The sequence below is a fragment of the Ascidiella aspersa genome, chromosome 7, assembly GCF_963924565.1.
Source record: "Ascidiella aspersa chromosome 7, kaAscAspe10.2, whole genome shotgun sequence".
Taxonomy (NCBI): Eukaryota; Metazoa; Chordata; class Ascidiacea; order Phlebobranchia; family Ascidiidae; genus Ascidiella; species Ascidiella aspersa.
Window position 1 is genome coordinate 30,100,463 of NC_139453.1, and position 23,440 is coordinate 30,123,902.

At 33.4% G+C, this 23,440-nt stretch overlaps 2 protein-coding genes across 2 annotated transcripts; both read left to right on the top strand.

The window, feature by feature from the left end:
* Window positions 1-1,467: 1,467 nt before the first annotated feature.
* LOC146138895 (cathepsin L-like proteinase) lies at window positions 1,468-13,384 on the top strand. Its single transcript, XM_083394727.1, has 8 exons — window positions 1,468-1,522; window positions 9,477-9,616; window positions 10,788-10,910; window positions 11,130-11,246; window positions 11,397-11,570; window positions 11,700-11,859; window positions 11,999-12,110; window positions 12,916-13,384. The coding sequence occupies exons 1-8, from the start codon at window positions 1,468-1,470 to the stop codon at window positions 13,022-13,024; spliced, it is 990 nt and encodes a 329-aa protein (XP_083250853.1). The 3' UTR covers window positions 13,025-13,384.
* A 4,365-nt stretch (window positions 13,385-17,749) lies between these two features.
* LOC146138896 (uncharacterized) lies at window positions 17,750-23,302 on the top strand. Its single transcript, XM_083394729.1, has 7 exons — window positions 17,750-17,758; window positions 18,631-18,812; window positions 19,100-19,206; window positions 19,354-19,407; window positions 19,610-19,684; window positions 20,632-20,880; window positions 22,392-23,302. Exons 1-7 carry the CDS (start codon window positions 17,750-17,752, stop codon window positions 22,493-22,495), a joined length of 780 nt encoding a protein of 259 aa, XP_083250855.1. The 3' UTR covers window positions 22,496-23,302.
* The last annotated feature ends 138 nt before the right edge of the window (window positions 23,303-23,440 follow it).

The window sequence follows — 23,440 nt, forward strand, 5'->3', positions numbered from 1 at the left end:
CTAGCGGCATAAAACCTTCAATACAGAATTTGTTCATATCGCTTGCCTTATTCTGGCCGCGAAGCGGCTGGCTCCCTGCTGTGCTTTTTTTGTCCAGCGCGTACAACATCCATTGTGCAAAGTGTCTCGTCTTAGTAATTAACTTATTGCTCTTACAAAACAACATATTTTACCGCCGCAAATTTAAATAAAAAATCTGCCAGGCAGTGTACACCACTTTGTTTGCAATTTTTTTTCCATCAAAAAATCACTTTAATTTCTATATTTTTGGTTAATTATTTTCCCCCATGGGTTAATTATTTTGAGTTGAAGGTCACAATTTTGCTGTGAAGCAACCTATAATTTTTCTTTAGAATTGAAAACTATTTAACAATGTTTTCTTTAGTTTTTTAGACACCTCTAAACACAAAAATGGCCGAATTTTAATTTTGCCCCCCTAAAATACTCCCCTATTTTCAAGAGGTAAAATGTTTATTTTAACATCAGCTTTAAATGGTTCTCTAACATTTGTGAAATTTTCAGATTTTTATGTCATTTCCTTCTAGTGTAAATATATCATTGAAATTTCCTAAAGTGTTGTGCTGTTTGACCCCCCGGATAAACAGTTCATGGCTAATGTTTAAAATTTTGTTACTTAGCATTGTATATGTCATGTATCCATCATCCATAAATATATCAGATTTTTTTTACATTTTTTCATCTCTGAAAAGTGCTCAAAACCAAAATTAACAAAAAATGACAGTTTTACCCCCCTAAAAACCACCCCTTAGAACCTAGGCAATTTTTTTTTATATTAGAAACAACTTTGGGAGGGTATTTAACAGTTGTGAAAATTTCATGTTCCAACTATGTTTTTTTCCTTGTCAAAAGTGAGCCATAAAAATTGACTGAAAAAAAATTGTTTTTCATTAAAATTTATCTAATATTTTGCACATTAAACTATTTGATTGCTGTATGTGTTATTTTTTGGTTAATTATTGATTATAGAAACGGACGAGTTTACAGTTTACTTTCATGTCAATGACAAGACTTGAAATTGACTTGTTCTCATAATGAATTGACTGGGGCTTGACTTAAGCAACAGCTGACTTTGACTGGGACTTGACTTGTAATTTTTGCAACAGACTAGAGTTTGGAGTTATTTTTTATTTAATGGCTATATATTGCGTTTGTGTTATTTTGTTAATAAATTCTAGCTCATAAACGAACGAGTTTGCCAAGTTTTATAGTTTAACAGTTACTTTTATGTCAATGACATGACTTGAAATGTCTTGGAGTTAGTTATTTTTGTTGTATAAGCATTCCTACTTTCTGTCCGCTGGCGTGAGACAAACTTCATTCAGAGTTATTCACAGCGACGGCTTTGTGTGTTTTCGTATCAGGTTTCTGTGAACAAAGAAAGCAGCCATCGATAACATAAAACGTAGTGTTTCTGTTTTTAGTCAAGTTTCAAGCAAAGTAGTGATCATGGCAACACAGCAATCAAGCATCATTACATGGGAGTCGTGGAAACAGGAATATGGTATTTAGCTAACAAAACAAAAAATAAAGTATATTACGTTTTTCTACATATTTTAAAAAGATAAATTTGTTAATAGTAAGTTAAAATATGTTCCGCTCCCAAAAGTTGTATTGCCATTTTTGTAATTCTTTCTTTGTTGTATAGGCCTACTCTAAATTCATAATTGAATGTATGTGCCAAGCTATGTAGTATAAAATCTAGTATGTGCCAGGCTATGTAGTATAAAATCTAGTATGTGCCAGGCTATGTAGTATAAAATCTAGTATGTGCCAGGCTATGTAGTATAAAATCTACTATGTGTCAGGCTATGTAGTATAAAATCTACTATGTGCCAGACTATGAAGTACAAAATCTAGTATGTGCCAGGTTATGTAGTGTAAAATCTACTATGTGCCAGGCTATGTAGTATAAAATCTAGTATGTGCCAGGCTGTGTAGTATAAAATCTACAATGTGCCAGACTATGTAGTATAAAATCTACTATGTGCCAGACTATGTAGTATAAAATCTACTATGTGCCAGACTATGTAGTATAAAATCTACTATGTGCCAGGCTATGTAGTATAAAATCTACTATGTGCCAGGCTATGTAGTATAAAATCTAGTATGTGCCAGGCTATATAGTATAAAATCTACTATGTGCCAGGCTATGTAGCATAAAATCTAGTATGAGCCAGGCTATGTAGTATAAAATCTACTATGTGCCAGGCTATGTAGTATAAAATCTAGTATGTGCCAGGCTATATAGTATAAAATCTACTATGTGCCAGGCTATGTAGCATAAAATCTAGTATGTGCCAGGCTATGTAGTATAAAATCTACTATGTGTCAGGCTATGTAGTATAAAATCTACTATGTGCCAGGCTATGTAGTATAAAATCTAGTATGTGTCAGGCTATGTAGTATAAAATCTACTATGTGCCAGACTATGTAGTATAAAATCTAGTATGTGCCAGACTACTATGTGCCAGGCTATGTAGTATAAAATCTAGTATGTGCCAGGCTATGTAGTATAAAATCTACTATGTGTCAGGCTATGTAGTATAAAATCTACCATGTGCCAGACTATGTAGTATAAAATCTAGTATGTGCCAGACTATGTAGTATAAAATCTACTATGTGCCAGGCTATGTAGTATAAAATCTACTATGTGCCAGGCTATGTAGTATAAAATCTACTATGTGCCAGACTATGTAGTATAAAATCTACTATGTGTCAGGCTATGTAGTATAAAATCTACTATGTGCCAGGCTATGTAGTATAAAATCTACTATGTGCCAGGCTATGTAGTATAAAATCTACTATGTGCCAGACTATGTAGTATAAAATCTACTATGTGCCAGACTATGTAGTATAAATCTACTATGTGCCAGGCCATGTAGTATAAAATCTACTATGTGCCAGACTATGTAGTATAAAATCTACTATGTGCCAGACTATGTAGTATAAATCTACTATGTGCCAGCCATGTAGTATAAAATCTACTATGTGCCAGGCTATGTAGTATAAAATCTTGTATGTGCCAGGCTATGTAGTATAAAATCTACTATGTGTCAGGCTATGTAGTATAAAATCTACTATGTGCCAGACTATGTAGTATAAAATGTAGTATGTGCCAGGCTATGTAGTGTAAAATCTACTATGTGCCAGGCTATGTAGTATAAAATCTAGTATGTGCCAGGCTATGTAGTATAAAATCTACTATGTGCCAGACTATGTAGTATAAAATCTACTATGTGCCAGGCTATGTAGTATAAAATCTAGTATGTGCCATGCTATGTAGTATAAAATCTACTATGTTCCAGGCTATGTAGTATAAAATCTAGTATGTGCCAGGCTATGTAGTATAAAATCTACTATGTGTCAGGCTATGTAGTATAAAATCTACTATGTGACAGACTATGTAGTATAAAATCTAGTATGTGCCAGGCAATGTAGTATAAAATCTACCATGTGCCAGACTATGTAGTATAAAATCTACTATGTGCCAGGCTATGTAGTATAAAATCTGCTATGTGCCAGGCTATGTAGTATAAAATCTAGTATGTGCCAGGCTATGTAGTATAAAATCTACTATGTGCCAGACTATGTAGTATAAAATCTAGTATGTGCCAGGCTAAATCTACTATGTGCCAGGCCATGTAGTATAAAATGTACTATGTGCCAGGCTATGTAGTATAAAATCTACTATGTGCCAGACTATGTAGTATAAAATCTACTATGTGCCATGCTATGTAGTATAAAATCTACTATGTGCCAGGCTATGTAGTATAAAATCTACTATGTGCCAGACTATGTAGTATAAAATCTACTATGTGCCAGGCTATGTAGTATAAAATCTACTATGTGCCAGGCCATGTAGTATAAAATCTACTATGTGCCAGACTATGTAGTATAAAATCTACTATGTGCCAGGCTATGTAGTATAAAATCTACTATGTGCCAGACTATGTAGTATAAAATCTAGTATGTGCCAGACTATGTAGTATAAAATGTACTATGTGCCAGGCTATGTAGTATAAAATCTACTATGTGCCAGACTATGTAGTATAAAATCTACTATGTGCCAGGCTATGTAGTATAAAATCTAGTATGTGCCATGCTATGTAGTATAAAATCTACTATGTTCCAGGCTATGTAGTATAAAATCTACTATGTGCCAGGCTATGTAGTATAAAATCTAGTATGTGTCAGGCTATGTAGTATAAAATCTACTATGTGCCAGACTATGTAGTATAAAATCTAGTATGTGCCAGACTACTATGTGCCAGGCTATGTAGTATAAAATCTAGTATGTGCCAGGCTATGTAGTATAAAATCTACTATGTGTCAGGCTATGTAGTATAAAATCTACTATGTGCCAGACTATGTAGTATAAAATCTAGTATGTGCCAGACTATGTAGTATAAAATCTACTATGTGTCAGGCTATGTAGTATAAAATCTACTATGTGCCAGGCTATGTAGTATAAAATCTACTATGTGCCAGACTATGTAGTATAAAATCTACTATGTGTCAGGCTATGTAGTATAAAATCTACTATGTGCCAGGCTATGTAGTATAAAATCTACTATGTGCCAGGCTATGTAGTATAAAATCTACTATGTGCCAGACTATGTAGTATAAAATCTACTATGTGCCAGACTATGTAGTATAAATCTACTATGTGCCAGGCCATGTAGTATAAAATCTACTATGTGCCAGACTATGTAGTATAAAATCTACTATGTGCCAGACTATGTAGTATAAATCTACTATGTGCCAGCCATGTAGTATAAAATCTACTATGTGCCAGGCTATGTAGTATAAAATCTTGTATGTGCCAGGCTATGTAGTATAAAATCTACTATGTGTCAGGCTATGTAGTATAAAATCTACTATGTGCCAGACTATGTAGTATAAAATCTAGTATGTGCCAGGCTATGTAGTGTAAAATCTACTATGTGCCAGGCTATGTAGTATAAAATCTAGTATGTGCCAGGCTATGTAGTATAAAATCTACTATGTGCCAGACTATGTAGTATAAAATCTACTATGTGCCAGGCTATGTAGTATAAAATCTAGTATGTGCCATGCTATGTAGTATAAAATCTACTATGTTCCAGGCTATGTAGTATAAAATCTAGTATGTGCCAGGCTATGTAGTATAAAATCTACTATGTGTCAGGCTATGTAGTATAAAATCTACTATGTGACAGACTATGTAGTATAAAATCTAGTATGTGCCAGGCAATGTAGTATAAAATCTACCATGTGCCAGACTATGTAGTATAAAATCTACTATGTGCCAGGCTATGTAGTATAAAATCTGCTATGTGCCAGGCTATGTAGTATAAAATCTAGTATGTGCCAGGCTATGTAGTATAAAATCTAGTATGAGCCAGGCTATGTAGTATAAAATCTACTATGTGCCAGACTATGTAGTATAAAATCTAGTATGTGCCAGGCTAAATCTACTATGTGCCAGGCCATGTAGTATAAAATGTACTATGTGCCAGGCTATGTAGTATAAAATCTACTATGTGCCAGACTATGTAGTATAAAATCTACTATGTGCCATGCTATGTAGTATAAAATCTACTATGTGCCAGGCTATGTAGTATAAAATCTACTATGTGCCAGACTATGTAGTATAAAATCTACTATGTGCCAGGCTATGTAGTATAAAATCTACTATGTGCCAGGCTATGTAGTATAAAATCTACTATGTGCCAGACTATGTAGTATAAAATCTACTATGTGCCAGGCTATGTAGTATAAAATCTACTATGTGCCAGGCCATGTAGTATAAAATCTAGTATGTGCCAGACTATGTAGTATAAAATGTACTATGTGCCAGGCTATGTAGTATAAAATCTACTATGTGCCAGACTATGTAGTATAAAATCTACTATGTGCCAGGCTATGTAGTATAAAATCTAGTATGTGCCATGCTATGTAGTACAAAATCTACTATGTTCCAGGCTATGTAGTATAAAATCTAGTATGTGCCAGGCTATGTAGTATAAAATCTACTATGTGTCAGGCTATGTAGTATAAAATCTACTATGTGCCAGACTATGTAGTATAAAATCTAGTATGTGCCAGGCAATGTAGTATAAAATCTACTATGTGCCAGACTATGTAGTATAAAATCTACTATGTGCCAGGCTATGTAGTATAAAATCTGCTATGTGCCAGGCTATGTAGTATAAAATCTAGTATGTGCCAAGCTATGTAGTATAAAATCTAGTATGAGCCAGGCTATGTAGTATAAAATCTACTATGTACCAGACTATGTAGTATAAAATCTAGTATGTGCCAGGCCATGTAGTATAAAATCTAGTATGTGCCAGGCTATGTAGTATAAAATCTACTATGTGCCAGGCTATGTAGTATAAAATCTACTATGTGCCAGACTATGTAGTATAAAATCTACTATGTGCCAGGCTATGTAGTATAAAATCTACTATGTGCCAGACTATGTAGTATAAAATGTACTATGTGCCAGGCTATGTAGTATAAAATCTACTATGTGCCAGGTTATGTAGTATAAAATCTACTATGTGCCAGACTATGTAGTATAAAATGTACTATGTGCCAGGCTATGTAGTATAAAATCTACTATGTGCCAGGCTATGTAGTATAAAATCTACTATGTGCCAGACTATGTAGTATAAAATCTACTATGTGCCAGGCTATGTAGTATAAAATCTACTATGTGCCAGACTATGTAGTATAAAATGTACTATGTGCCAAGCCATGTAGTATAAAATCTACTATGTGCCAGGCTATGTAGTATAAAATCTACTATGTGCCAGGCCATGTAGTATAAAATCTACTATGTGCCAGGCTATGTAGTATAAAATCTACTATGTTCCAGGCTATGTAGTATAAAATGTACTATGTGCCAGGCTATGTAGTATAAAATCTAGTATGTGCCAGGCTGTGTAGTATAAAATCTACAATGTGCCAGGCTATGTAGTATAAAATCTACTATGTGCCAGGCTATGTAGTATAAAATCTACTATGTTCCAGGCTATGTAGTATAAAATCTAGTATGTGCCAGGCTATGTAGTATAAAATCTACTATGTGCCAGACTATGTAGTATAAAATCTAGTATGTGCCAGGCTATGTAGTATAAAATCTAGTATGTGCCAGGCTGTGTAGTATAAAATCTACAATGTGCCAGGCTATGTAGTATAAAATCTACTATGTGCCAGACTATGTAGTATAAAATCTACTATGTGCCAGACTATGTAGTATAAAATCTAGTATGTGCCAGGCTATGTAGTATAAAATCTACTATGTGCCAGACTATGTAGTATAAAATCTACTATGTGCCAGGCTATGTAGTATAAAATCTAGTATGTGCCAGGCTATATAGTATAAAATCTACTATGTGCCAGGCTATGTAGTATAAAATCTAGTATGTGCCAGGCTATGTAGTATAAAATCTACTATGTGTCAGGCTATGTAGTATAAAATCTAATATGTGCCAGACTATGTAGTATAAAATCTAGTATGTGCCAGACTATCTAGTATAAAATCTACTATGTGCCAGGCTATGTAGTATAAAATCAACTATGTGCCAGACTATGTAGTATAAAATGTACTATGTGCCAGGCTATGTAGTATAAAATCTACTATGTGCCAGGCTATGTAGTATAAAATCTACCATGTGCCAGGCTATGTAGTATAAAATCTACTATGTGCCAGACTATGTAGTATAAAATCTAGTATGTGCCAGGCTATGTAGTATAAAATTTACTATGTGCCAGGCTATGTAGTATAAAATCTAGTATGTGCCAGGCTATGTAGTATAAAATCTACTATGTGTCAGGCTATGTAGTATAAAATCTACTATGTGCCAGACTATGTAGTATAAAATCTAGTATGTGCCAGGCTATGTAGTATAAAATCTACTATGTGCCAGGCTATGTAGTATAAAATCTACTATGTGCCAGACTATGTAGTATAAAATCTACTATGTGCCAGGCTATGTAGTATAAAATCTAGTATGTGCCAGGCTATGTAGTATAAAATTTACTATGTGCCAGGCTATGTAGTGTAAAATCTAGTATGTGCCAGGCTATGTAGTATAAAATCTACTATGTGTCAGGCTATGTAGTATAAAATCTACTATGTGCCAGACTATGTAGTATAAAATCTAGTATGTGCCAGGCTATGTAGTATAAAATCTACTATGTGCCAGACTATGTAGTATAAAATCTACTATGTGTCAGGCTATGTAGTATAAAATCTACTATGTGCCAGGCTATGTAGTATAAAATCTACTATGTGCCAGGCTATGTAGTATAAAATCTACTATGTGCCAGGCTATGTAGTATAAAATCTACTATGTGCCAGACTATGTAGTATAAAATCTACTATGTGCCAGACTATGTAGTATAAAATCTACTATGTGCCAGACTATGTAGTATAAAATCTACTATGTGCCAGGCTATGTAGTATAAAATCTACTATGTGCCAGACTATGTAGTATAAAATCTATTATGTGCCAGGCTATGTAGTATAAAATCTACTATGTGCCAGACTATGTAGTATAAAATCTACTATGTGCCAGACTATGTAGTATAAAATCTACTATGTGCCAGGCTATGTAGTATAAAATCTACTATGTGTCAGGCTATGTAGTATAAAATCTACTATGTGCCAGGCTATGTAGTATAAAATCTACTATGTGCCAGACTATGTAGTATAAAATCTAGAATGTGCCAGGCTATGTAGTGTAAAATCTACTATGTGCCAGACTATGTAGTATAAAATCTACTATGTGCCAGACTATGTAGTATAAAATCTACAATGTGCCAGCCTATGTAGTACAAAATCTAGTATGTGCCAGGCTATGTAGTATAAAATCTACTATGTGCCAGACTATGTAGTATAAAATCTACTATGTGCCAGACTATGTAGTATAAAATCTACAATGTGCCAGCCTATGTAGTACAAAATCTAGTATGTGCCAGGCTATGTAGTATAAAATCTACTATGTGCCAGACTATGTAGTATAAAATCTACTATGTGACATTCTATGTAGTATAAAATCCAGTATGTGCCAGGCGCTTTCAGGTGGTCAAAGTTTCGAGCAAAGTAATATCAAACCAGCAGCTGGAAATCATTACGTTTGAATTAAAAAAAAACACGGAAAACAGAAGCAGCAGATTCGGTCTATTATGTTTTGTTGCTGGCATTGCGTATTCACAAGCTTTTACTTTGTCTTGAAAGAGGCGCACGTATTTTGCAATGTCCGTTGTCCGTTGCATTGAACAAAAACCAGAGACTTACGCGCTACTTGTTTTTTGGGGGTGGAGGGGTGAGCCAGACAAGAAAAAACACTTTATTAAAGAACACTTTAGCCCGCTACCCCATAATATAGGCAACTCTGGCTGAAGTGACATGCTATAATTTTACACAGCTTTTCTTTAATAAAATAATGCATTTCTTTCGTTAGGAAAGAGCTACTCGAAAGCAGAAGATGCAGAGAAGAAGCGAGTGTGGGAAGCAACTCTTGCTGAAGTGACAGCTCACAACCTAGAGTACGACCAGGGTCTGGTTTCCTATCGACTTGGGATGAACCAGTTTGCCGTAGAGGTAAATGTAATAAATCTGTGTTCTACGGTTATTTTCGACACATCGACTATCTATGTACTAAATTTACCCATTTAAGCCCGAAATTAGGACCCAAACAAACTTGGTAAAGTTAGCTATGACTTAAGAGTCAAACGCTGAAAATATTGTATTGAATTCTTTAGGCAAAAAACAGTCCGAGACAGTTTTATAAAAAAATAGTTAAAGCGGTAAATTTTGTTTAAAGCAGAATGAATTTGTTTAAACATCAAAAACTTGCATCATTATTTGTTGCAGTAATATAGGTTCATTTGGCATTAATTAAGTGAATGAACTTGAGGGCCATGTACCGACCCCTGCAAACAGGAACTAAATTTAAACAATTGATATTTGACCACACAGAAACTTCTTTACATTCGATTATACCGCATGATAGTGTATACCAGGGGTGGGCAAATGTATTGAATGGAAGAGCAATTTGAAGAAAATACAAGTGCCAGAGAGCCTGAAAATTAGCAAATGAAGTTGTGCTGACTTGCTTTTATTATTGCTCTTCGAAACCTATGTCTAGTGTTACGTCATAAACGAAATGCTGGCCTAAATAAAGAAAAGAAAAATAGAAAAACGTTCATAAACGGTACTCTTGGTAGCATTTACGATATTTTTCGAATTTTACGATTCGACTGAAAAAACATGCCGGCGAGCTGCAGTTTGCCCACCCCTGGTGTATACTATTCCCCATGCCGGCGAGCCGCAGTTTGCCCATCCCTGGTGTATACTATTCCCCATGCCGGCGAGCCGCAGTTTGCCCACCCCTGGTGTATACTATTCCCCATATTAGTTTTGCATTTTTCATACAATTGTTCTGGTAGCCATATGCCTTACTAAAACAAAATATAGGTGTATATATATAATTTGGTTGTTTTAAACGGTTGTATAAATAGTAAAAGATAAAGAAAAAAAAGCACAGAAGTTAGTAAACCGAAAATAAGTTTGTTTGTATGTTATACCATAAATATGTTTCGCTGCTAAAATCATTGTCAATATTTTAATTGGAATAAATCTGTACAAGATGTGCACGATGTCGTTGGTATATCTGCCTATAGAAACATGAACTAGAACGGCAACATGCTGTTGTACACAAATGTATCAAAATTATATTTAAACAAACGTATTTTATGTAAATTTTTATTAGGATCCGCCGCTGGAGACTCGTCCACCTCAAGGAAAACAATCTGCATTTCATCTAGGACGAACAACACATAAAGTACTGCCAGATGAATTTCAAGTCCCAAGAAAACCAGATCTTATCCACGGAGTAAGTTAATGAGCTGAAAATTTATGGTCACGTCGGGGTCATCAATAAGGCGTTGGCAAGCTTTATTCCAGGGGCGCCCAATCAAAAAGACCAAAGTAGAACCGGCGAGAAAAATTTTTGCCTGATTGGCTCAAAATCAGGCAAAAATTTTTTTTTTTGCCTGATTGGCTCAAAATATTTCTCTTTTGAACTCTTACCAATTGACCGCCTGCTTAACAGGGGGCGGTTTGTGGTGATTGGCGTCCACCACCACCAGGAATAGACTACCGTAAAGCGGGCATGGTAACATCTGTAAAGAACCAGAATCCTCACAAAACCTGCTACGCGTTTGCAGCGGTAAGTGAAAATAAAACAAACACGATTGCTTTGAAACAATAACATAAATTAGGGAAGTTTGAGTAATGTGTAATGTGAGTAATGTCCCTCAGGGTCTTAACAAGTGACTGAAAACAACAGCCCCAGCAAATGCAACTTATACTCTTTCAGGCCGGAGCTCTTGAAGCTCAACACGTAAAAGTAAATAAGAAACTTGTGGATCTGAGCGTTCAGCAGCTTATTGATTGCTCTGACAATATTCCGGGAGGAGGAAATATAGAAAATTGCTTCGAATATGCAAAGAGAGGATTGGCAACCCAGCACAACTACCCGTACAAAGGAGAGGTATTTGGATACTGTGTGTGTAATACTTCACCAGTCGAATTTTGAGTAAACGTTCTACCAAAACGTTTAAAACACCGGTAAAACTTTTGTGCCATTTACAAAAATAGGAAACAAAATGGTATTTTTTAGAAAGAATCGTGTCAAACAGACAAGCACGTTGAGGTTAAAGTGGAGGATAATTGGCCAATCTACGATGAAACTCAGTTGGAGACGATTATTAAGGACTTTGGTCCAGTTGCTGTGGGTATTAACATCCCCAAAGACTTTCAAAAGCTGAAAAATGCTAGAGGTATTGTCTCACAATATTTGGTAAAATCTAAATCATAAAAAAGTATTACAGCTTAGTGTGATTCGCAAAAAACAAATAGCCTATTAAACGATACCTTCAATGAGGCAACAACTAGTTGTAACGCAACATTATTTTTTAGTGGCAGATGTGTACAACAATTCTTGCCCAAACACAGAAAACTGGCATTGTGTGCTGGTTGTTGGATACGGAACCACAGAAAGTCGGGTAAAATACTGGATCATTAAAAACAGGTGGGCTATAAAGCGATGCTAAAAATGTGTTTAGACCAGCGGTAATGTGAATATCTTAAAACGTACTTTATCAGCAAAAACATGTTTACACTTAAACAACTAGTCTGCGGTGAGGTTCGAACTCACTACCTCCGGTAATACCAGTGTACCATGATACGTAAACTGTATCGTTAAGGCGAAAAGCGACTTCAGAAAGGGCTAGATCATAGTGTTTGTAATTATATATGTAGTTACCAAAAAAGCACTTCCTCAGTAATTATACATGTTTTACAACGTTTCGGCGTCCGATACAAGTCGCCTTCTTCAAGGTGAATGACACAAACTATATGTATAAAGTTGCTTTAGTTAACAAATATTTTGTGCAGCCCGCATAGGTTTTCATGTGCAGTTGCTTATCTAAACGAACTTAAGTTGGGTGGTCTTCCAGTTTATGGTCTATTTATTTAATAAACATGATAAACATAATGAAAAATACTGTGAGACTGTGTAAGCTCAGTGAAGAAAGCGACGTATCCGGTATGACCAACGTCACAAGTTCGAATCTTACTACAGGCTAGTTGTACGAACAGGATGCTGCAGTCAACGGTGCTATGGTTGTTTCTCGACTTGCTTTCCTTTGAGCCTGTGTAGCTCACCTGGTAGAGCGACGGTCCAGGTATGACCGAGGTCGTGAGTTCGAACCTCACTAAAGGCTAGTTGCTTTTTAGCCTGGCTTACTTGCATTATCGATCGACAGATTCCATATTTCTGCGATGGCTTGCGGTGGAATAAATAAAATTAATGCCAGGTGTGTATCTTTCCACAGTTGGGGAGTGGATTGGGGAGACCAAGGTTACATGAAGATGAAAAGAGGAGTCAACCTTCGTGAAATTGGAAACTATGGGTGTTACGCACGTGTGCAAAGAAACAACTAACACTTAGTTGTTTCGGGTGATGTTAAATTTTAAGGAAAAAGAGCAACAAACATTTATTCAATTCACCTTATCGACAAAGTCATGTTCAACGTGTTCAAATATTACTGACTTTTCTTTCCATAAAAGCATTATATAGCCACGCACATATTTATACGACAACTGACTGTTTGTGACGAATTTGTTTTTGTTGCGAATGAATTTATATTCTTCTCTGATGACGCAAAAAACACAAAAAACATTTTTTTTACAAACTTTTTACCCTTGCACGATCTTACTTGGCTCTGTTTAGTCATTTGTATGTATTACAATCTTCGCATTTTTTTATTCGCAGATCACTTACAGTTGTTTAGAGATTTTCGTAAAAAAAAAGTTTCGGATACCACTATATATTATATTCCTTCAGGATTGAGAATTTTCACTCACTCGCAATTTAGGTGTGCAGTGCGCTTAAGGCGAGTATTGATAGACAATTTGACATCCAAACTTTAACAAAATGGACTCAGTTTGTTGATCTGCGATAAATTATATTAAACGCCAAAAACGATACACCTTTTAAAAAAATAACTTTAAACAAGCGCATTGCATGCGGTAAAAAGTTGTACGCAAAGCAATTAGTTATGGACGGAAATTTGCATTTTTGGCGAAGTGTAATTTCGTCAAAACGAGTGCTGATTGATAGATGTTGCGCGAATTTTATATCAGCATTAATCATTGGAGCATAATGGTTAGAGGTTGTAGTAAGACGTAATAAGAATATCAAAGCCCATACAGAAGTAGGTAGCATTTTGAACGTTTCGAATAAAATGAATATAGATTTATTCGAAACGTTCAAAATGTTACCTACTTCTATATGGGCTTTGATACATTGTATTAATCATTGATTTGGATAAAACTTCCACAATTATCTTTTAATAACGGGAAAATACAAGTTCATAAAGTTTGCCGAGTAAAATTGTAATTTAATATAAATCCTGTCCTAATTATTTTATGTCACGTTATTTACTCCAGGGCAGTTAAAGCTACTTTATCAAAATCGCTAATCCGTCGCCTTGCATATGATTCAGCGTGGCATGCATACCAAGGTCACATATATGACGAAACAAATAACCTATTTCGGGTAAAGCATTTGGCTTGTGGTGTCAAGTATCTTCGCATTGAAGTCATTAGTTCTGGCTGAAATGTTGGTGAACAGTTAGCACTACTACAACAAGTACTTCCTCAATATCTAACTTGGAATTTCGCCGCACAGTGCACTCCTTCTCAGCAACACAAGCAGGGAGGCAATTGTGAAAATAGCCAGGCAATAAATCATGGCTTAGCAATACAAGACAAGATGCACGAGTTAATATTTTAATAAAAATATCCAATGCATACAATTCGATAAAATCTACAGAGTTTCAGTTTTACAAACACGTTTTTTCCAGGATTTTCCTTTTGCGAGTTACGAAGAGGAAGCTAAAAAGTGAAAGTGGGGGGAAATGTATTTTCTCGTGCAGAATCACAACATGGAGCATGGCTTGGGAAGGCAGACCTACCGTCTTGAGATGAACCAGAAACGGGATAGTTGAGATATTTTTAGGGTTGATTATATTCATTGGTAGCATTTTTTAATTTTACTTAACATAATTCAAACCTTTAACTGAAGATGAATGAAGATAATACAAGCTCATATTGAAACGTCTTAATAATCAAGATAATGTCAATCTAATTGACCTTTTTGGCTTATTTTTGGCAATTCATTATCAAGCTAAATCAAACCTGTCATGGTATTTGACCAAAATATTTCAAAACATAATAACTTTGTAAAAGAAAAATCTCAACATTTTGTTCTACTTTTATAGATATGTAAGCCTAAAACTACAACATAACTGAATAAAATTGATTAAATGTACTAAGGTTGGAGTGATAGAAGCACAGAACATAAAATTGCACTGACAGCTTGTTAGTTGAAGTGTACACTAAATTGTGGATTGCAGTGGGACTTGTGGAAATGAGGGAACAAAGTCTGGTTCTCCTAATGCTTCACTGGAATACGTATTTTTAAAAAGAAAGTGATTGCCCATATACAGGACAGGTACCAATTTTACAACTATGCTCGGGCATTTTGTTGCAGTGTATAGTTGAAATTATTGATGTAAATTACATTTTGTAAAAGTTATTAACTTGTTTCCAGATTTCTGGTGCACTGTATAGTTGTTTCTTTAAAAAAATGTTACTGTACTTCATTTGAAATTTGTGATCATGAAAAATAATTGTTATGAGTACTACACTTGTTAAGTTTCCTAGTTACAACCGAAATAATGTAATGTTCCAAATGGTTCATGTAACAGTGGGATTACCAAACCAGTAAAACTTACAAATTTTATAAGTTTTGAAGATGAAGGAGAATTACAAAGCACCATTGCATCAGAAGGACCAGTGGCTGTCGGAATTACTTTACCAGAACATGACACAAGATTTCGAGCATATTAAGATGGTACTTACTCAAGTTTTTCTCAAAAAAGTGTTGTTAAATAGTAATATGACATAGAAGTGTTGGTAAAGTTTTAAAGAAGTTTCACAGGTGTTTATAACTACAAGCCACAAACTTCAGAACCTATGGAATGGCATGCTGTTTTAGTTAGTATTGGAGGATAATAAAAAACAGGTATATATATATATATATATATATATATATACTATATATATGTTAGCTACTGTCAAGTTTATTATAAAATTCTGAATAAAACCCTATTATGTCATTTTGATTTTTATATATAAATAAATGAATAAATGATTTTACTGCTCATTACAATTACCTTCTAATTCTTCTTTTTCCAGTTGGGGAACAAACTGGGGAAAGAATGGATTTGGATTGATTGAACGCGGTTTGTGGGATTGGATATAGTTGTGCCTTTGCTTGGGTGAAGAAAAACTAAACAATTTTTCATGGCTATTAATATTTCAAACTATGAAAACATGACCAACCAAACTGTTTAAATATTACTATTAATCTTTTAATTAAACAAAAAATACTTAAAACAAATGTAAACCTTTTTGCTTGGTTTCATCAATTATGAATGATTTTTTTCATTAAAATCCCTAATAGTACACCAAGTAGTGGAGGTTCAGTTTGGGTTAACATTTTTTTTAACGTGGTTCAGCTATTATTGAAACCTCTTAACAACAAAATACAGTGTTTGTTTAGTGAACATTCAATGTTTTTTTAATCATTTTTATGCTGTTATAGATTATTTGACTTTTTTGTCGGTTACCAGAAATAGATTATATATACAACATCCCTAGTACACTTTTTTATGCACCTACAAAGAAAGTATTAGGACATTTGGTAAACAGCCCCAAAGTAGTACTTCTTTCACCTTAATTCGTTGAAGTTTCTTGAAGACTGACTCACTGAAGTGACAGATTCAGGTTCTTGTTTTTAGGTTTTTTGTTAAGTTTTTATTCTAACCTGAAAAAAAACGTCAAGGTTTTTGAAAAATAAATCTGTTCGATGCCAGATCCACTCCTTACGTAGAGTGACTTAAAATTGATAAATACGGAATAATGTTCATGCAAATTAAAATTAATATATAGTCTGAGCTGTCCTAGAAAAAACAAACTTTAAGTAGCATTAGTAAACCTAAGGAGTCAGGCCAATAGGTGGATTAAAATTTACTAGGCGAGGATGTATAAACTTTTTCTTGCCTTTTCTGCTTGCCAACACGATTTTAAACCTACGAAAACACGAAAATGTCAAATTAAAAGTTGCGCGTTTTTTTTCGATGCGGGCGACATAAATAATAGTCGCGCGACAAGTTTTTTTAATTTGAGTTTAAACAAATAAAACAAACTATTGTAAAAAATAATCTATTTACTTTATTCAGGTCAAAAAAGTAAAAGAATATAAAATTAAAGATAAATGTTCAGCTGGTCATTTCCGCAGTGGTCATTATTACTAAAACGGAACGAACCAAATAGGGAAAATTTATAGGGGATTTCCCTATTGGTGAATTTCACTTTCGCAAGAGTTGTGCAATGTTCTCTGAAGAAATATTAACGTGTTTTAGGTTGAAATATTTTCAAGCTACATTACAGGATCGTGCATGGCATACCTAAGTATGTTGTTATCCATTACCATAACGTTTTCAAGCTGCAATGAAGTTATTTCTAAAATTTAAATGAGAAAATCATAAGCGCCAATAAAGTTTTGCACCTTCGGTCACCTTCTTGGGATGAACACATTTCACTATGATTTTCCAAGAATATTCCACGCACATGCCAAACTTTTCAATCTATAGTTCATTAAATGCCTCACAAATGCCTTTATAAGCAATAAGTTTTAGGCAACCAACTATGAAAGTCACAGCAAAAGCTCCAAAACTAACAATTCCAAAAAATTTTTTTTTTGCGATACCATAAAACTAGCCAAATGCTTTAATTTAATTTGTTGAAATTCCAGAATAGTTAATACTATTTATGCAGAATTCCAGTAATCGAAAGAAAGTGTAGCTTTTATAATTGAAGTCGTTTCTTGTGTTTGTTTTTATGTACTCTATAAAATTAGCATTTAAAGTTGTAGGTATAACATTGCAAAGCTTTATATCAGCAGGGATTTGTCCTCCATGTTAGTTTAACTAAAATAATAATAAAAAAATTATTGTATATAACTGATTTTTTTACTAAGTCGTTTCCAGTAGACGTAGATTTATCTTTCATCTATATATCTTCACCATATACTTCACAATGACTGAGGTAAGTTAATAACAATAATTTATTTTTACAAACAACTGGTTTTTTTATTGGTAACAAGTTTATTGATTCAAATTCTAAATATTCAAAAATTGAAATAAATTTTATATAAACTGATTTGGAATAAAAGTTATTTTATTTTACTTGGTTAAACTACCATTAAATTATTAGTTTCATTCATCTCTTTTGTTTTAAAATTTTAGGAAAATGAAGAGGGTAGTTTCTTTCAAACAGCTACATTTGTGGAGGAAGGTAAAAAATACTTTTAATGTGTCAAATAATATATAAAAGTATTGTTGTTTTGTGTGAAACAACAATCTACTTGTTAATGTTTTACAGAGGAACACCTTTTACAACCCACAGGACTTTCAGTAAGTTTCTAATATTTAAAAAATCAATTGATAAAACATCTAATTTATTAAAAAATTGTTTAATTTTGTGCTTTGTAACACTATGTTAGGCAACCAGTTTAGCAGAATAATTGTCGTTATTGTCAATAATATACCTAGGTTTTAAAGCAATTATATTTTTATTGGTTATAATAATAGTTTGTTTATAAATAAAAGTGTATTAGCTTTAATTTTGAAAGGAAGTGTAGCTTATTTAAACACATTAGGCAAACAGTATAACAATTTACTACACTATAAAAGTTTACTATTACCACAACAAAGTAAATGATTGTAGGTGCAAAGGTCTCATGTTTAGCTATTGTATGGATAAAAGCATTTGTATTACTGCTATTTGGAATTAAAATATTGTTTGTATGTGTCCTGTTCGGTGTTGTTTAAAATAAAAGATTACCATACAAGGAGCTTAAGGCATCTCAATAAATGCTATAAGTCTTAATGTTGATAATAAATCCATTTAATTTACAGTATTTGCACAATGTTACGTCCCAACCTCCATCATCTGAAATTTCAACATCAATGTTTGATATGCGCGTGAGACGAAATACTTTCACAAGTGAGAGTATGTATGTAACTGCCCCATGTGCAGATGCAATGGCCGATAGTGGTCTTTATTTCATCGGAGTTAAGGACATAACTCAGTGCCACCGGTATGGGATTTTACCACTAATGCTATGTCACATGTATACGTTAAAAATTGTGTAAAAATATTATTTTAAAGGGTCATGATTGTTTTTTTTTCAAAAGATGCAGCTGCAAAAGTGTATTCAGCAATTCACTATTAAATTAGTAACGTAATCAGAAATGTTAAGTTATAAAATTGATCATTCAATCAAAATACTTACGGTATTGATTTCAGTTTTGGGTTTATCTGAATGATTTTATAATTTTAAATAGTAATGTAAAATATTTTAACCTAAAAGTTTTTTTGTTAAAGGTGTAACAAGGTGCAAAACAACTGGATTGATGGAAAAAACATTTGTGATCCATCGCATCATGAGTCATGGTGCATCTACAATGCTGAGTTTGAAAATATTAGAAACTGTAAGTGGCTATTGGTTTATCTATCTTTAACACTACTTAAAATTTTTTATCTATCTTTTAACACTGCCAAAAATATATAAAATGCTTTGCTTTGCAAAAGGTCCTATTGTTAGCTTTAAATTTAACATTTTTTCTGTGTTTTTTTAGACAAAGCTTTTGAAAGTGGATTTGGTCAGCAAACACAAAATCATGAACAAGATGGTAAGTATGACTTATTCAATTTATGTATTAAAAATATTATTAGCAAACTGTGTATTCCACCTCAACGAATAAACTTGAATTTCAATTAAATTAAAGTAAATTAAAAGTACATGTTAACCTTGTTTTCACATCCAAGCAGTTTGGTTGTTTATCAAATTAAAAAAAACTTAGATTATATCCTTTTTCTAAATTGCTTGTTTAGTGCCTCTATGTGGTGGACTTGGCCATATCAGCAATGGAATCCGTGCAGTTGGAGAATCATTTGTTTCAGTCATGGGTAGGTTTACTTTTTTACCATAAATTTTATAGATTTTTTGTTAAACAAATTTTTACATGACATATTTTTTTATGTTATTGGTAAATTATTTAAATTCATATGTACATTTCTTAATAAAACTATTGTTGTTAACAGCACAATAAATTCAATCGACCAAAGTAAGTAGTGAATGGTGTAAATTGTCATGTTATTGTGTTGTTTTAAAGACTGGCACAAATTCATTGCACTGAGATTTACATTCTTGATACACTTTTGTATTTAGCATGAAACATTTGCATTTTTTGCTCTTGAATATTTTTGTTAAATTGGTGGCTTCTAAAATGTGTGGAAATTATATTTAAAGGAATATACATTTCACACAAACAGAAAACGATTTTGTTGTTTTTGAAAAGAAAACTTACATTCCTTATTTTCTGTAAACGAAAGTTGGCATTAAATTTAAATTTAGAAATTAAATTATTTAAATGTATGTGTTTGTATGTTAATGTGTTTTTAAAAAATACCATAGGTATATTTTATTAAAACACATTTTTTTGTGGACAAAGTTTGCATTCAATTTTAAAGCTAAATATTTGTATGTGATTCTATGTTAGGTGTTTCGCCTGCTAATGGTGTAAAAATAAAAAATAAATTTAGGTATATTTTCACATTGGTTTTAAGTTTTATTTAGATCATCACTTTGTTTTATTTATGATAAGTGTCACAAATTTTGTACACATACGTTTCTCAATTTGAAATACCTAAAATGTTAAATCATGTGTTGTAAGATATTTGACTTCAAATTTGGATATGTATTGTAAAGCTATAACAATATGCTGAATAACATTGTGACTTTCACAATAAAAACTTAATTTAATGCCCCCATCCTCAGGTTTATTCATTCATTGGTTTCATTTAAATCATTACTTGCCTTTAATTACCAACCTAAACCTTACACCAACTTTTAGCCACTCTGTATGGTGGGATGATTCCAGCTCTCACTCCTGCACCCACTCCTGCTCATGGAGGAGCACCTAAAGAGCATAAGGAGGAGTTGGTAGCAGAGAGGAGGGAGAAAGTCGGAAAAGAGATGAGAAATCAAGAGGAGGAAGTTGTCGGCGACAAAGAGAAGCAGAAAGCTAGTGGAATCACACAAGCGAATCCACCCAATATAATGCCAGCCGATGTTAACTTTGCCAAGCGAAAAGCTTATTTTGGTAAAGTGTATATTCATTTGTCTTATGGACACTATGCATAGATCTGTAATGTAGCTTGATAATGAGTTGCAAAGCTAAAACAAAATCAAGTCGATTATTATCATCTTGATATTTCGATACAAACTTTTATCATCATCAGTTTATGTGAATGGAATCTATTGAAACCCAATTATAAAGAGTGGAATGCAATTGTGCTCCGAATACAGAAATTCAGAATGATAACAATTGTGTCCCACATTTTATAAGTGACACTTGAATTACTTCTCAGTCACATTAACTGAAGATGATACAAGTTCGAATCGAAGCGTCTTATTCACGAATGTTGATCTACACCAGGGATTACGAACCTATTTGCTGTCGCGGGCCACTTTGTCAGTTACCGCTGAGTAAGCGGGCCACACCGCTTTCAGGCTCATGGTGTTAACTTTAATTATTATTAGTATATTTTATTTCACAACAATGAATAAACAGTTGAATCCTGAATTGATGGTTACTGAGTGGATTTACACAACAGTTTCTACGATCCCTGCATGATATACGCCAGTGGTTCTTAACCTTTTTTTAGCCGCGCCCCCTTTGTAATTTATCTATGCCCCTACGAAAAGCAATTCGGCATATTTTAATGAATATCAGTGAGACAATATCACATCGCAAAGAGTAGAAGCGGGTCAAAGAAAGTTAAGACTGCCTTGTCCTCACCCGAATGCTTTGCGGGCCACACAAAATTCCTTTGCGGGCCACTTGTGGCCCGCGGGCCACGTGTTCGTCACCCCTGATCTACACGATCTTTGGGCTTTTCAATTTATTATCAAACTACATTTGTCTAATGTTTGTCAGAATTCATTAGACTCGCCGTTACAATCAAAATATTCTATTTACTTTGGTCATGCTGCAACATATTTTAATTTTAATCTTTTTTATTGTTTTCTTTAAATATCTTTTTTTTTATTAGGCACATTTACGAACATTGTAAAAAGCCATGTTTGCTATGTTGAACTGCCGATACCTTAAGACTGAGTTTTATATCCTAACAGGCTGTGGCAGACAATATTGCTGTAGTAGGTATTAAGCTCATGTGTTATAGCAGTCATCCCAGTTTGACCAAGATCGTGAGTTCAAACCTCATAACAGACTCTTTTATCCAGCCTTGTCATGCTTTTTAGGAAATTAATTTTGATTCTGGTAATCTATGTATAAGACACATAAAGTATAAAAAAATCTTGTTTCATTAGAAAAAAAACTACTTTTGTTGTTAACATTGTCATATAGGAAATCGTCAATATATAATTTAAAGCTATAAATTACAGGCCATATTGCAAAGTATTGCTATATTTTTTTCTGCTTATCTTACTCTTGTGGCCTAATGAATGTTTGTCCAAAATTGTTGATGTTTGATATTAAACATACATATTTAACATTGGCAAAGATCCAAAGTCCAGGTACACTTACCTTTATGTTTTTTCAAGTGGCTGTGGCCAACTTATTAATAGCAAAATGTTTTTTCTTTTCAGCACAAGCTTATTTGCATTCTGACACTGACTCTGACGAAGATATTTACAGCGCTCCTTTGGACGATGGTGAAACCAAGCCAAAGCAACTAAAGCAAAATTATTAATAAGTGTGCATTGCACTATGAATGTATAGTAGCAAACATTTTATGTATGTGTAAATAAAACCTATTCATATACTTGGTTGAATATATGAAAAAAGTAAACTTTAACATTTTAAGAAATAGTAAGTAGCTACTGACTTTATTGAATGTCAAAATAGTAGTTAATAACTAATTAACTAACTATATTTGTGTTACCTTCTTCAAAATAGTTAATTATATAGATCATTGTGATATATTTTCTAACTAATCTGCTGTATTTATTTGGCTTTGTATTCTGTAGAACTTTTTATATTTCTTATAAAAATTTAGTTTGTGAAGTATGATTGGTAGGCCAAATAATATAGTGTCCAACTGTCCATGTCAACTAAATTAACCCACGACCTAGTTCAAAACAAAAAAATTAGTGTCTTTGAGTTTCAATATTTATTTATCAAATGTTACTGCAACATTACAATCATTCTTTTAGTTGTAAATAATTTTCCCATATGTAAATATTTGTTATGCATTGGGAATGTTGCCTTGATTGACTTGACCCATAGTTTATTCACCAGTTTTTACTTTCCTCAAAGTATGTAGTATAAATCGTTTGGTACATACAATTTACCCCCTCACTATTTTGGCCCGTTTTATTGCAATTGAAAATTGAACCATGTTTTGAGACAAAATTATTAACAGCGAATCAGCAATTAATTGTTTAAAATTTTATATCAAAATTGAAGATAATATTGAGATTTTTTGTCATAAATACTTTTCTATTCTTACGTTGTTTGTCCTTTTTTGGTTCAATAACAGCTGTATGATAAACTTTGTTTTGAGGAGCTTTGAAAATAAATATTTTATTTAAATCTTGTGTTTTTCAATTAATCAGAATTTTGTTCGAATAACACAATCTGCCTGAATTCAAGTGGTGAAAACAAACGATTCTGGTTGCACATCAATCATAAAGAT